General features: G+C 42.1%; 1 protein-coding gene across 1 annotated transcript in view; it reads left to right on the top strand.

Moving 5' to 3' along the window:
* The first annotated feature begins 145 nt into the window (after positions 1-145).
* LOC115164344 (single-stranded DNA-binding protein 2) overlaps positions 146-12,738 on the top strand; it is a 103,173-nt gene continuing 90,580 nt past the window's right edge. The window contains exon 1 of the mRNA XM_029716737.1: positions 146-285. Coding sequence (XP_029572597.1) covers positions 230-285 — 56 coding nt within the window. The 5' untranslated portion in view covers positions 146-229. The remainder of the gene's footprint in view (positions 286-12,738) is intronic.

Below are 12,738 nucleotides of genomic sequence, written 5' to 3'. Positions count from 1 at the left end.
AGATAATGTAGAGGAGGGAGGGAAGGGAGGGGGGTTCTGGGGGAGTTATAACGAAGGGCGTGGCCAGCAAACTGTCAGTCACTGCCGTTTACCACACAAAATGGGTGTACTCAAATACAAGGACATCCAATGGCAAGCGACGTTGCTTGTGTCACCATGGTGATGGGGCTGTACTCAGGGAGGTTGTGATGGGTTGACAGGTGCGTGACAATCGGAGCTCTCTGCAAGCATGTACGCCAAAGGCAAGAGTAACAACGTGCCGTCCGACAGCCAAGCCAGAGAAAAGTAAGTTTTATTTATGGAGGGAAACCGCAGCAATGAGGGAGGATTGATAAAGTTAATGAACGTCCGGGTCCGTCACACGGAGCTGCTGTCAGAGAAGAGATACATTGCAAGAGACTCATAAAAGGCATGATTGAGGCTTTGCACGGCTTTAAAAGTTGACCATGTCAATTTCTTTGTAAATTCTGGATATTACAAGAAATATTACAATAGGACATCATGGGAAAATAGAATATATGCACGAGGCTAGCCGACTTACATGACCGTGGTTCATAGGACACCTTTTACCGTCATACTAGGCTAGTATTTCTGCGACATAGCCTATATTTTTTGACAGCAATGCTTATCAATCAACAGTTTGTCCGTTTAGCGTTATTTCGCTATATAATATGCAAAAACATTATGCTGTCTGTAGAGGTAGCTGTTGTAAAGCCTAGGCAACTGTTATGTTCAAGTTTTTCAGTGGAGCTTTATGCACGCTTACATGCCCACGTCATGCATATTGTTGTGAGTAGAAGTTATCTTTGCATTAAGTTGACAAGCAGGTAACACTATCGCTGTTAGTTCAATCAACCCATCCATTGCATGCTACAGTACCTCGCAGCAGCTGACACAGACAGACAGGCTATTAAATAGCCAGCATAGCCTAATGTATCTGTCATCATTATTAAGCTACCATTAACATTACCAGATTTTGTTTTTACTTGCATAGTCTAGCGTAGCCTACAGGTCAAGGCGCCTGAACAATATTGTTATGTACATTTTCGAAAAACATGTTATAACTACAGGGTTATACAATGCATGCACATTGCAACCAATGTGTTTTTCAGTTGAGCAAATAATTAAACACCAGTGTCCGGCCTTGGGCTTTAAAATGGTAATTTCTGTCAAAATAGCCTACAACATAATGTAATTTCTGTCAAAGATTTATAAAAAATGTATATCATTTTATGCATACTGTAGCCTCAGAATTATTTCCGATGAATGTCTCTGTTGCGTGAGCAGATCTTGTCTAAAGAAGAAACAATTTCCCGGGAGACAGACAGGAGAACTTGGTTACATTAGGCAGGTTTCTATTAACCCAGGCACTTGGCACACACTGGTTGAATTGACGTCTGGAAGAAAAAATGCGACGTGTAATGGAAACAGTAGATTTTCTAAAGATCGAATACATTTGTATCTGTTCGACAGGGGTGGGTTCTTCTTTTGTCATAGGCACATGGAAATTATTGAACTATTGCTAATATTAGAAAATTCTTGCCAAGGGCTTAACTTTGTGTTGCATATTGGGGAGGTTAGGGTCAATGGGTTCAGGGGTCAACACCCTTACATGGGGGTCAAGAGCCCCCAACCCAAGAGAAAAAAATTAAATACATGTAAAATGGTTGTTTCTGGTTAATTTTGAAGGGAAAATAAACAAACGTTACTGATAATTTGGTCAATGTATCCCAACCACAACTGAAATACTAATAATTTATGTATTACTTTAAACTGTTGGTCTAACTCTAACAGTTCAGAAGGTGTAACTACGCTTGGCAATTATTTTGTAGAACAACTGTGAGAAAGTCAGTTCTGAGGTGTGTTCAGTTCAATTGAATGTTTGCTACGTTGCATAATGGCTTGTACTGAACAATGTTCAACGTTCTTCAACATTCTTGAGCAGACTTTGAGGTAGCCTACGTTTGCTCCGTTTGGCGGATGTGAGGGGGTTGTGGCTTGAAGCAATGAGTGTGGTATTTGAAGGAGAGTGGTGCATTTTTAACCCACAACACAACCCCACTCCGTTTTTCAACTGGTCGTTCAGAACAGCACAGTTTCCGTTTAATTGAATATTGCGTTACGTTTTTTCATACTGAACGCAGCCTTGGTGACTTTTCTACTTTAAATTGAATAAAAATGTAATTATGGTGACACCATTAAAATGATAATTATATGCTCCAAAATTGAGCCTAAAATGGTCCATATTATCAGGCTGGTGTGTTATTAAGCAATAAGCATTATCACCTGTAGCCCAACTGATGCAGCATAGAGCCCTGTGTAACAGTCTAGCTTCCGTCCCTCTCCTCGCCCCAACCTGGGCTTGAACCAGGGACCCTCTGCGCACATCAACAATAGTCACCCACGAAGCATCGTTACCCATCGCGCCACAAAAGCCGCGGCCCTTGCAACGCAAGGGGAACAACCACTTCAGGTCTCAGAGCGAGTGACGTCACTGATTGAAACGCTATTAGCGCGCACCACCGCTAACTAACTAGCCATTTCACATCGGTTACACCTGCACGGGCATTAATTTTAAGCCAGAGTCCTACCTACGCCCGCGACATTCAAGGCCCTAACCTACCCAGGCCCGATTGCTTCTGCCAAATGTAACCTTTTCACACGTACCAGCAAACGGGTGTGATCATTCTACAGCGGTCCCTGCAGCGTACATTTAAACCGGTGTGATTAGAATGCTTATTTAGAACATCCAGTTTCGATTGACACAACAGTCAGCATTTGAGCTGGCCACACTGTTGTTTCACAGAAACATTTTGTGTCCTGAATGTGACCAGTTTATTTTTGGATGCAATGTTAGAATAAAAACATGAGCTTGCTCACACCCAGGGAAATGTATTTTATGTAGAGGTGCTAACGAACAGCGAATAAGCTATAAAAATAGAGTCGCACACTCTATATATAAACTCCCAGTAATTTATTGGGTAAATCTCCCAACATTTCGGCATCACTGTGCCTTCTTCTGGTTGATTGTTCCGACATTCACAGAAGTAGCGACAGCATAACACAATTATCATCCAAACCGGAAAATGTAGGCTACATTTGTCCTAGCGCTAACTGAGGAAAGATTGACTTAACACAAGCGGTCATATTTAGATAACTCTTGGCTGACAGAAACCACAATATGAATTGGCTAATAGCAATTACTATTTGGGTAGTTTGTGCGCGCCGCCATGTTTTTTATTTTCTCGTCAACCAAAGATAATAAAGAGGAGAAAAGATGAGTTTGGTCTGTTTGCACAGCATGTTGAAGGGGGTGTGTCGTCTACGATCATTCCCTTCATTCACTTGCGGAAGTTTACTCGAAAGAAGAGTGAACCATTCTTTCACCTCATTATAACATCTTTGGTCTGACAGATGTTTATGTGACACCCAAAATGCATTGTATAATGTCAACAAACATGGCGGAAGGCCTCCCGAGTGGCACAGTGGTCTAAGGCACTGGATCACAGTTCTAGCTGTGTCACTAGAGATCCTGGTTCGAGTCCAGGCTCTGACGCAGCCGGCCGCGACCGGGTGACCCAAGGGGCAGCGCACAATTGGCCCAGCGTCACCTGGGTTAGGGGAGGGTTTGGCCAGCAGGGATGTTCTTGTCCCATCGCGCACTAGCGACTCTTGTGGCGGGCCGGTCGACAGGTGTACGGTGTTTCCTCCGACACATTGGTGCGGCTGGCTTCCAGGTTAACCTGTCAAGAAGCAGTGCGGCATTGTGTCAAGAAGCAGTGCGGCTTGTCGTGCGTCCTCCGTTGTGTTTCGGAGGACGCACGACTCTCAACCTTCGCCTCTCCCGAGTCCGTACGGGAGTTGCAGCGATGGGACAAGACTGTAACTACCAATTGGATACCATGAAATTGTGGAGAAAAAGGGGTAAAAAAAACAACTAACAATTAAAAAAAAAAAAATGTATATAAAGAAACATGGCACCACACATAGCTGGGAAATAGCTTAGCATTAGCTCATTATAATCAGTACAACCTTCATAAAAGTATTTTACACACATCATAGGTGTCCATTACAATCTATTCAATATTCAGAATACATTATTTGTCACCAGTACTTGAAAAGATGTGAATAAGACTGTAAATACATTATGCTACATACATACATACCTACATACATACATACATACATACATACATGGGGCAGCAGGTAGCCTAGTGGTTAGAGCGTTGGGCCAGTAACCGAAAGTTTGCTAGATCGAATCCCTGAGCTGACGAGGTAAAAAGCCCCTGAACAAGGCTGTTAACCCACTGTTTCTAGGCCATCGTTGTAAATAAGAATTTGTTCTTAACTGAGTTGCCTAGTTAAATCAAGGTTAAATCCAAATTAAAAAATACATGCACTACCGTTCAAAAGTTTGGGGTCACTTAGAAATGTCCTTGTTTTTGAAAGAAAATTTAAAAAATTGTCCATTAAAATAACATCAAATTGATCAGAAATACAGTGTAGACATTGTTAATGTTGTAAATGACTATTGTAGCTGGAAACGGCAGATTTAAAAAAAAAAATGGAATATCTACATAGGCCCATTATCAGCAACAATCACTCCTGTGTTCCAATGGCACGTTGTGTTAGCTAATCCAAGTTTATCATTTTAAAAGGCAATTGATCATTAGAAAACCCTTTTGCAATTGTGTTAGCACAGCTGAAAACTGTTGTTCTGATTAAAGAAGCAATACAACTGGCCTTCTTTAGACTAGTTGAGTATCTGGAGCATCAGCATTTGTGGGTTCGATTACAGGCTCAAAATGTCCAGAAACAAAGAACTTTCTTCGGAAACTTGTCAGTCTATTCTTGTTCTGAGAAATTAAGGTTATTCCATGTGAGAAATTGCCAAGAAACTGAAGATCTCGTATAAGGCTGTGTACTACTCCCTTCACAGAACAGTGCAAACTGTCTCTAACCAGAATAGAGAGAGGAGTGGGAGGCCCCGGTCCACAACTGAGCAAGAGGACAAGTACATTAGAGTGTCTAGTTTAAGCAACAGACACCTCATAAGTCCTCAACTGGCAGCTTCATTAAATAGTACCTGCAAAACACCAATCTCAATGTCAACAGTGAAGAGGCAACTCCGGGATACTGATCTTCTAGGCAGATATTCCATTACAAATTAGCCATTTCCAGCTACAATAGTCATTTACAACATTAACAATGTATTTCGGATCAATTTGATGTTATTTTAATGGACCAAAAATGTGCTTTTCTTTCAAAAACAAGGACATTTCTAAGTGACCCCAAACTTTTGAACGGTAGTGTACATACTGTATGCTACAGTAAAAACGATATACAGAAAATAAGGCACTTACTTTGATAGGAACACATACATGTCCAAAGTAATTATTTGTAAGCAAAACAACAATGAAGACAATGCGAGCGCCAGACAGAAAATGAGGCAGTTTTTGCAAGACTGCGCAAATGTCTGCATACTTGATCTGCAGAAACACTGGGAAGTGCTTGGGCTCTCCTCGAAGAAAGAAGTTTGTCCGGCTCAGTACAGCTTCAAACATAAATTGTCCGCAACACCGAAATGGGCTCCTTCTATGTGAATCAATGATTAGGCGGAACACACCTCAATTCAAATTAAAACTTAGAAGAAAATAATTTGAAGTTGACAAGTTGAAACACAGCCTATAGATAACTAGCAGGCAGCGCGTGTTAAGTGTCCTGTTGTGTAACAATCACATTTTGGAACAGTGAGTGCATTCTGACATCACGTGCATAAAACAACATGCTGGGGCGACCGTTAGAGTGATTTCGAACTGACATGTGAAAAGGTTAAAGCCCGGCCCTGCCCGAAACCCGAAATTAGAAATATGTTCCTCCGTTAGTAAATCCATTAACTGCACCTTTCTGTCTGTAAGTCACTCCCTGCACGCAGGCAGCTCGCTCTGAATGCAGTCTGTCCATGGCGGCTCTGAGTGTGAGTATCCATAGCAACGGCTCCGCTTGGGCTGCTCAATGAAGAAACGAGAGAGCAGTTAGCAGTTAGCTATTTTCCGTCGCTTTAAAATCCGACAATTTTAAGAAACATTATTTTATGTGAAATAATCTCTTCTGTCTTATATTTGACGAGGTTGAAGAACTTCTGACACCATGTTATGATCTTAGCAGCAAAGCACAAGCAAATGGCTCAGCTTCAAAATGTTTGTGATTAATTTAGTGATACCCGTGTGCTCCCCTTACCCTAGTTATTGATGAAAAGCAGGCCCTACCCTAACCCGATGTACAGTGAGGGAAAAAAGTATTTGATCCCCTGCTGATTTTGTACGTTTGCTCACTGACAAAGAAATGATCAGTCTATAATTTTAATGGTAGGTTTATTTGAACAGTGTGAGACAGAATAACAACAAAAAAATCCAGAAAAACGCATGTCAAAAATGTTATAAATTGATTTGCATTTTAATGAGGGAAATAAGTATTTGACCCTCTCTGCAAAACATGACTTAGTACTTGGTGGCAAAACCCTTGTTGGCAATCACAGAGGTCAGACGTTTCTTGTAGTTTGCCACCAGGTTGCACACATCTCAGGAGGGATTTTGTCCCACTCCTCTTTGCAGATCTTCTCCAAGTCATTAAGGTTTCGAGGCTGACGTTTGGCAACTCGAACCTTCAGCTCCCTCCACAGATTTTCCATGGGATTAAGGTCTGGAAACTGGCTAGGCCACTCCAGGACCTTAATGTGCTTCTTTTTGAGCCACTCCTTTGTTGCCTTGGCCGTGTGTTTTGGTTCATTGTCATTCTGGAATACCCATCCACGACCCATTTTCAATGCCCTGGCTGAGGGAAGGAGGTTCTCACCCAAGATTTGACGGTACATGGCCCCGTCCATCGTCCCTTTGATGCGGTGAAGTTGTCCTGTCCCCTTAGCAGAAAAACACCCCCAAAGCATAATGTTTCCACCTCCATGTTTGACGGTGGGGATGGTGTTCTTGGGGTTATAGGCAGCATTCCTCCTCTTCCAAACACGGCGAGTTGATGCCAAAAAGCTCAATTTTGGTCTCATCTGACCACAACACTTTCACCCAGTTGTCCTCTGAATCATTCAGATGTTTATTGGCAAACTTCAGACGGGCATGTATATGTGCTTTCTTGAGCAGGGGGACCTTGCGGGCGCTGCAGGATTTCAGTCCTTCATGACGTAGTGTGTTACCAATTGTTTTCTTGGTGACTATGGTCCCAGCTGCCTTGAGATCATTGACAAGATCCTCCCGTGTAGTTCTGGGCTGATTCCTCACCGTTCTCATGATCATTGCAACTCCACGAGGTGAGATCTTACATGGAGCCCCAGGCCGAGGGAGATTGACAGTTCTTTTGTGTTTCTTCCATTTGCGAATAATCGCACCAACTGTTGTCACCTTCTCACCAAGCTGCTTGGCGATGGTCTTGTAGCCCATTCCAGCCTTGTGTAGGTCTACAATCTTGTCCCTGACATCCTTGGAGAGCTCTTTAGTCTTGGCCATGGTGGAGAGTTTGGAATCTGATTGATTGATTGCTTCTATGGACAGGTGTCTTTTATACAGGTAACAAGCTGCGGTTAGGAGCACTCCCTTTTAAGAGTGTGCTCCTAATCTCAGCTCGTTACCTGTATAAAAGACACCTGGGAGCCAGAAATCTTTCTGATTGAGAGGGGGTCAAATACTTATTTCCCTCATTAAAATGCAAATCGATTTATAACATTTTTGACATGCATTCTTCTGGATCTTTTTGTTATTCTGTCTCTCACTGTTCAAATGAACCTACCATTAAAATTATAGACTGATCATTTCTTTGTCAGTGGGCAAACGTACAAAATCAGCAGGGGATCAAATACTTTTTTCCCTCACTGTATTGTGTCAGGCCCCGTCGGGCTCTGGGCAGGTAGCAGTGCTCTATAAATAATAGGCTGAAGCATGGGGTTGCCCATCTGTATTTGTGCTGATCATTATCTAAATCAGTGCTACCCAAACAGTTTTAGTCATGGACCCCTTTCATCATGGGGGAAAATCCTATGCCCCCTCCCCCCTCAATTGAATGAACTGCTACTATCATTTTATTTTGTAGATTTTCTGTAAATAAAATATACAGTAAAGGTGGTTCTAGAAGTATTCTTAGTGTGACTATTAGGTTGTATAAACATGATGAGTGCCCCCCCCATACAATTTTGGCCTTTAAATTTGTGTTCTAAACATAAATAAGGAAGAAAGGTTCCTGTTGCTGGTCAGAGTCTGAGACAGGCAGGCTGCGAATGGCTGGGGAGAGAAACAGGCTTGGTTGAGAATACTGCTTGAGGTTCAGAGAAACAGCCCTTCTCTAATTCTGTAGCCAACTAGAAAGTAGTTGTTTCAAAGTTTATAATACTAACAAAGTTCCCTTTGAACTCACAAAATTGAGCCCAATATACTCGCACAAAAGACCTTGTGAAGATGCTGGAGGAAACGGGTACAAAAGTATCTATATCCACAGTAAAACGAGTCCTATATCGACGTAACCTGAAATTCCGCTCAGCAAGGAAGAAGCCACTGCTCCAAAACCGCCATAAAAAAAGCCAGACTATGTTTTGCAACTGCACATGGGGACAAAGATTGTACTTTTTGGAGAAATGTCCTTTGGTCTGATGAAACAAAAATAGAACTGTTTGGCCATAATGACCATCGTTATGTTTGGAGGAAAAAGGGGGAGGCTTGCAAGCTGAAGAACACCATCCCAACCGTGAAGCACGGGGGTGGCAGCATCATGTTGTGGGGGTGCTTTGCTGCAAGAGGGACTGATGCACTTCACAAAATAGATGGCATCATGAGGGAGGAAAATTATGTGGATAAATTGAAGCAACATCTCAAGACATCAGGAAGTTTAAGCTTGGTCGCAAATGGGCCTTCCAAATGGACAATGACCCCAAGCATACTTCCAAAGTTGTGGCAAAATTGCTTAAGGACAACAAAGTCAAGGTATTGGAGTGGCCATCACAAAGCCCTGACCTCAATCCTATTGAAAATTTGTGGGCAGAACTGAAAAAGCGTGTGCGAGTAAGGAGGCCTACAAACCTGAATCAGTTACACCAGCTCTGTCAGGAGGAATGGGCCAAAATTCACCCAAATTATTGTGGGGTGCTTGTGGAAGGCTACCCAAAATGTTTGACCCAAGTTAAACAATTTAAAGGCAATGCTACCAAATACTAATTGAGTGTATGTAAACTTCTGACCAACTGGGAATGTGATGAAAGAAATAAAATCTGAAATAAATCAGTCTCTGTACTATTATTCTTGACATTTCACATTCTTAAAATAAAGTGGTGATCCAAACTGACCTAAGACAGGGAATTTTTACTTGGATTAAATGTCAGGAATTGTGAGAAACTGAGTTTAAATGTATTTGGCTAAGGTGTATGTAAACTTCCGACTTCAACTGTATATACAGTTGACATTTAATCCAAGTAAAAATTCCCTGTCTTAGGTCAGTTAGGATCACCTCTATTTTAAGAATGTTAACAAACTATAGTTTTGAAGAGGCACTGAGTTTGAAGGTAGGCCTTGAAATACAACCACAGGTACACCTGCAATTGACTCAAATGATGTCAATTAGCCTATCAGAAGCTTCTAAAGCCATGACATCATTTTCTGGAATTTTCCAAGCTGTTTGAAGGCACAGTCAACTTAGTGTATGTAAACTTCTGACCCACTGGGATTGTGATACAGTTAATTATAAGTGAAATAATCTGTCCGTAAACAATTGTGTCATGCACAAAGTAATGTCCTAACCGACTTTCCAAAACTATAGTTTGTTAACAATACATTTGTGGAGTAGTTGAAAAACGAGTTTTAGTGACTCCAACCTAAGTGTATGTAAACTTCTGACTTCAACTGTGTATATAATGAAGTGGGTAAACAGTATGTAACATTTTTAAAGTGACTAGTGTTCAATGACTATGTACATAGGGCAGCAGTCTCTAAGGTGCAGGGTAGAGTACCGGGTGGTAGCCGGCTAGTAACAGTGACTAAGGTTCAGGGCAGGGTACTGGGCAGAGGCCGACTAGTGGTGACTATTTAACTGTCTGATGGCCTGGAGATGGAAGCTGTTTTTCAGTCTTTTACTCCCAGCTTTGATGCACCTGTGCTGTCCCCGGTGATGTGTAGGCTGACACCCTCTGGAAAGCCCTGCGGTTGCAGATGTTGCAATTGCCGTACCAGGCGGTGATACAGCCCAACCGGATGCTCTCAATGGTGCATCTGTAGAAGTTTGTGTGGGTTTTAGGGACCAAGCCGAATTTCTTCAGCCTCACACTGTCTGTGAAGGGACCATTTCAAGTTGTCAGTGATGTGCACAGCGAGGAACTGGATACTTTTCACAATCTCCACTGCGGCCCTGTCGATATGGATGGGGGCGTTATCTTAGTCTATCAGGCAGATGTAATTGACAGTTTATGCTTTTGACCATGGTGATTACAATAATGTTAATTTTAAATCTATGAAAAGTAGAGAACTTTAAAGACCATGAGTGGTCTTGTTGTACTATATGTAATGAGGACATGAATAAGGGGTCCTTATGGTATAGCTGACCCTGCTCATTCCTGAATAATTTAGGATTTTAGACTAATCTGACAGAGTTTATCAAATCCCCGGACACATCTTTTTGGAATCACAGTTTTGAGATAAATATTCTTTAAAGTCAAAAAGGGCAATTGCAACTACTTAACGACATAAGATAATTTTTCAATTAATATACGTTATTGGCAGTTTGTTTGAGAGTGTTTTTGGAGAGTTTGATATTGGGATCCTTTGATCCGGACAAGGGCATTATCAACGTTTTTTTTAAATTACCTAAAAAAATGTGTTCCCCTCAATGTACATTTTAAACAAAATTAATGCAACAAAATTAATTGTCAGATCAAACAGCAGATCTCTTTGTTTCTTGGGACCTAGAACTAGCATCTCTGTTTTGTCCGAGTTTAAAAGTAAAACATTTGGAACGTTGAGGAACACCCAAACTTAGCATTGATTTTTCAGAGGACAAACCATCCACGGGAACAAACATATCTTTCTGACCGATAAGATCTAAACCAGGCAATAACTTTTCCGTGTAGACAAATTAGGGTTTCCAATCTCTCCAAAAGAATGTGGTGATTGATGGTGTCAAAAGCGGCACTCAGGTCTAGGAGTACGAGGACAGACGCAGAGCCTTGGTCTGATGACATTAAAAGGTAATATACCACCTTCACGTGTGCAATCTCAGTACTATGATGGGGTCTAAAACCAGGCTGGAGCGTTTCTTATACATTATTTTTATTCAGGAAGGCAGTGAGTTACTAACGAACAGCTTTTAAAAAATGTTTTGAGAGGAATGAGAGATTCAATATAGGCCGATAGTTTAACAAAGAAATTCCGGGTCAAGGCTTTATTACTTCCACTTTCCGTGAGTTCCGTACACATCCGGAGGATAGGGAGCTGTTTATTATGTTCAACATAGGAGGGCCAATCACAGGACGTAGCTCTTTCAGTAGTTTAGTTGGAATAGAGTCCAGTAGGCAGCTGGAAGGTTTAGAGGCCATGGCTATTTTCATGAATGTGTCGAGAGATACAGGATAAAAAAAACTTGATTGTCTCCATTGATCCGAGGTCTTGGCAGTTCTGTGCAGACTCAGGACAAGAGTTTTGGAGAAATATGCTTATTCAAAGAGAAGTCCGTAATTTATTATTTTTTTTTCCCAATTTCGATCTTGCCTCATCGCTGCAACGCCCCAACGGGCTCGGGAGGCAAAGGTCGAGTCATGCGCTCTCCGAAACATGACCCGCCAAACCATGCTTCTTAATACCCGTGTTCTTAACCCGGAAGCCAGCCACACAAATGTGTCGGAGGAAACACTGCAGGTGCCCGGCTCGCCACAAGGAGTCACTAGAGCGGGATGAGCCAAGCCCCCCCCCCCCCCCCCCCCGCAAACCCCTAACCTGGACGATGCTGGGCCAATTGTGCTTCTTCAATGCATTGTCTTAGGTAGAGGAGTGTGTGTGTGTGTGTGTGTGTGTGTGTGTGTGTGTGTGTGTGTGTGTGTGTGTGTGTGTGTGTGTGTGTTTTGCGATAATATAGTGAATAATATAGTGAATAAAACAGGAGTCAACATGTTGGTGTCTGATTGTGGAGTCTGCCTGGTCTTCGTAACACCCCCCCCCCCCTTGCTCTCGCTCTCTCGCTCTCTTTGCCTGATGTAATGACAAGTGACAGCCCAGCACCACTGACTGTGTGCAGGAATTGTTCTGAGAGGACAAACCAGGGTCGTGCACTTCTCTGTGCCGGTTTCAGAAAGATTCAACATATCTTGAAATGTTTGCTTAGGCCTATAGAATTTCAGTACCGTTTCAGTTTGAAAAGGTTTGAAAATGTTTGCTCCCGTCCGGAATCCATGACTGAGACCCAGGGTTACATGATTATAAACCAAGTTTTCTTTCTTTGAAAACAAGAGAATGCAATTGAAACACTCCACCCTCGGTATACTGTTCCCTTCCTAGTATAATCAGTACACTGTTCCCTTCCTAGTATAATCAGTACACTGTTCCCTTCCTAGTATAATTTGCTTAGGGAAGAACCTGTTGTAAAACCAACAGGGGTTTTCCTTGGTTGAGTTCAATATCTGCTGTTGATCAGAGCGTCATGGCACTTGTGTGATGCAGAATTGTGATTGAAATGTAGCCGTTGATGAAGCTGTATCCATGC

Source organism: Salmo trutta, chromosome 27, assembly GCF_901001165.1.
Source record: "Salmo trutta chromosome 27, fSalTru1.1, whole genome shotgun sequence".
NCBI lineage: Eukaryota > Metazoa > Chordata > Actinopteri > Salmoniformes > Salmonidae > Salmo > Salmo trutta.
Note: the sequence above shows the minus strand (reverse complement) of the source record. Positions and strands in the feature narration are given on the sequence as shown.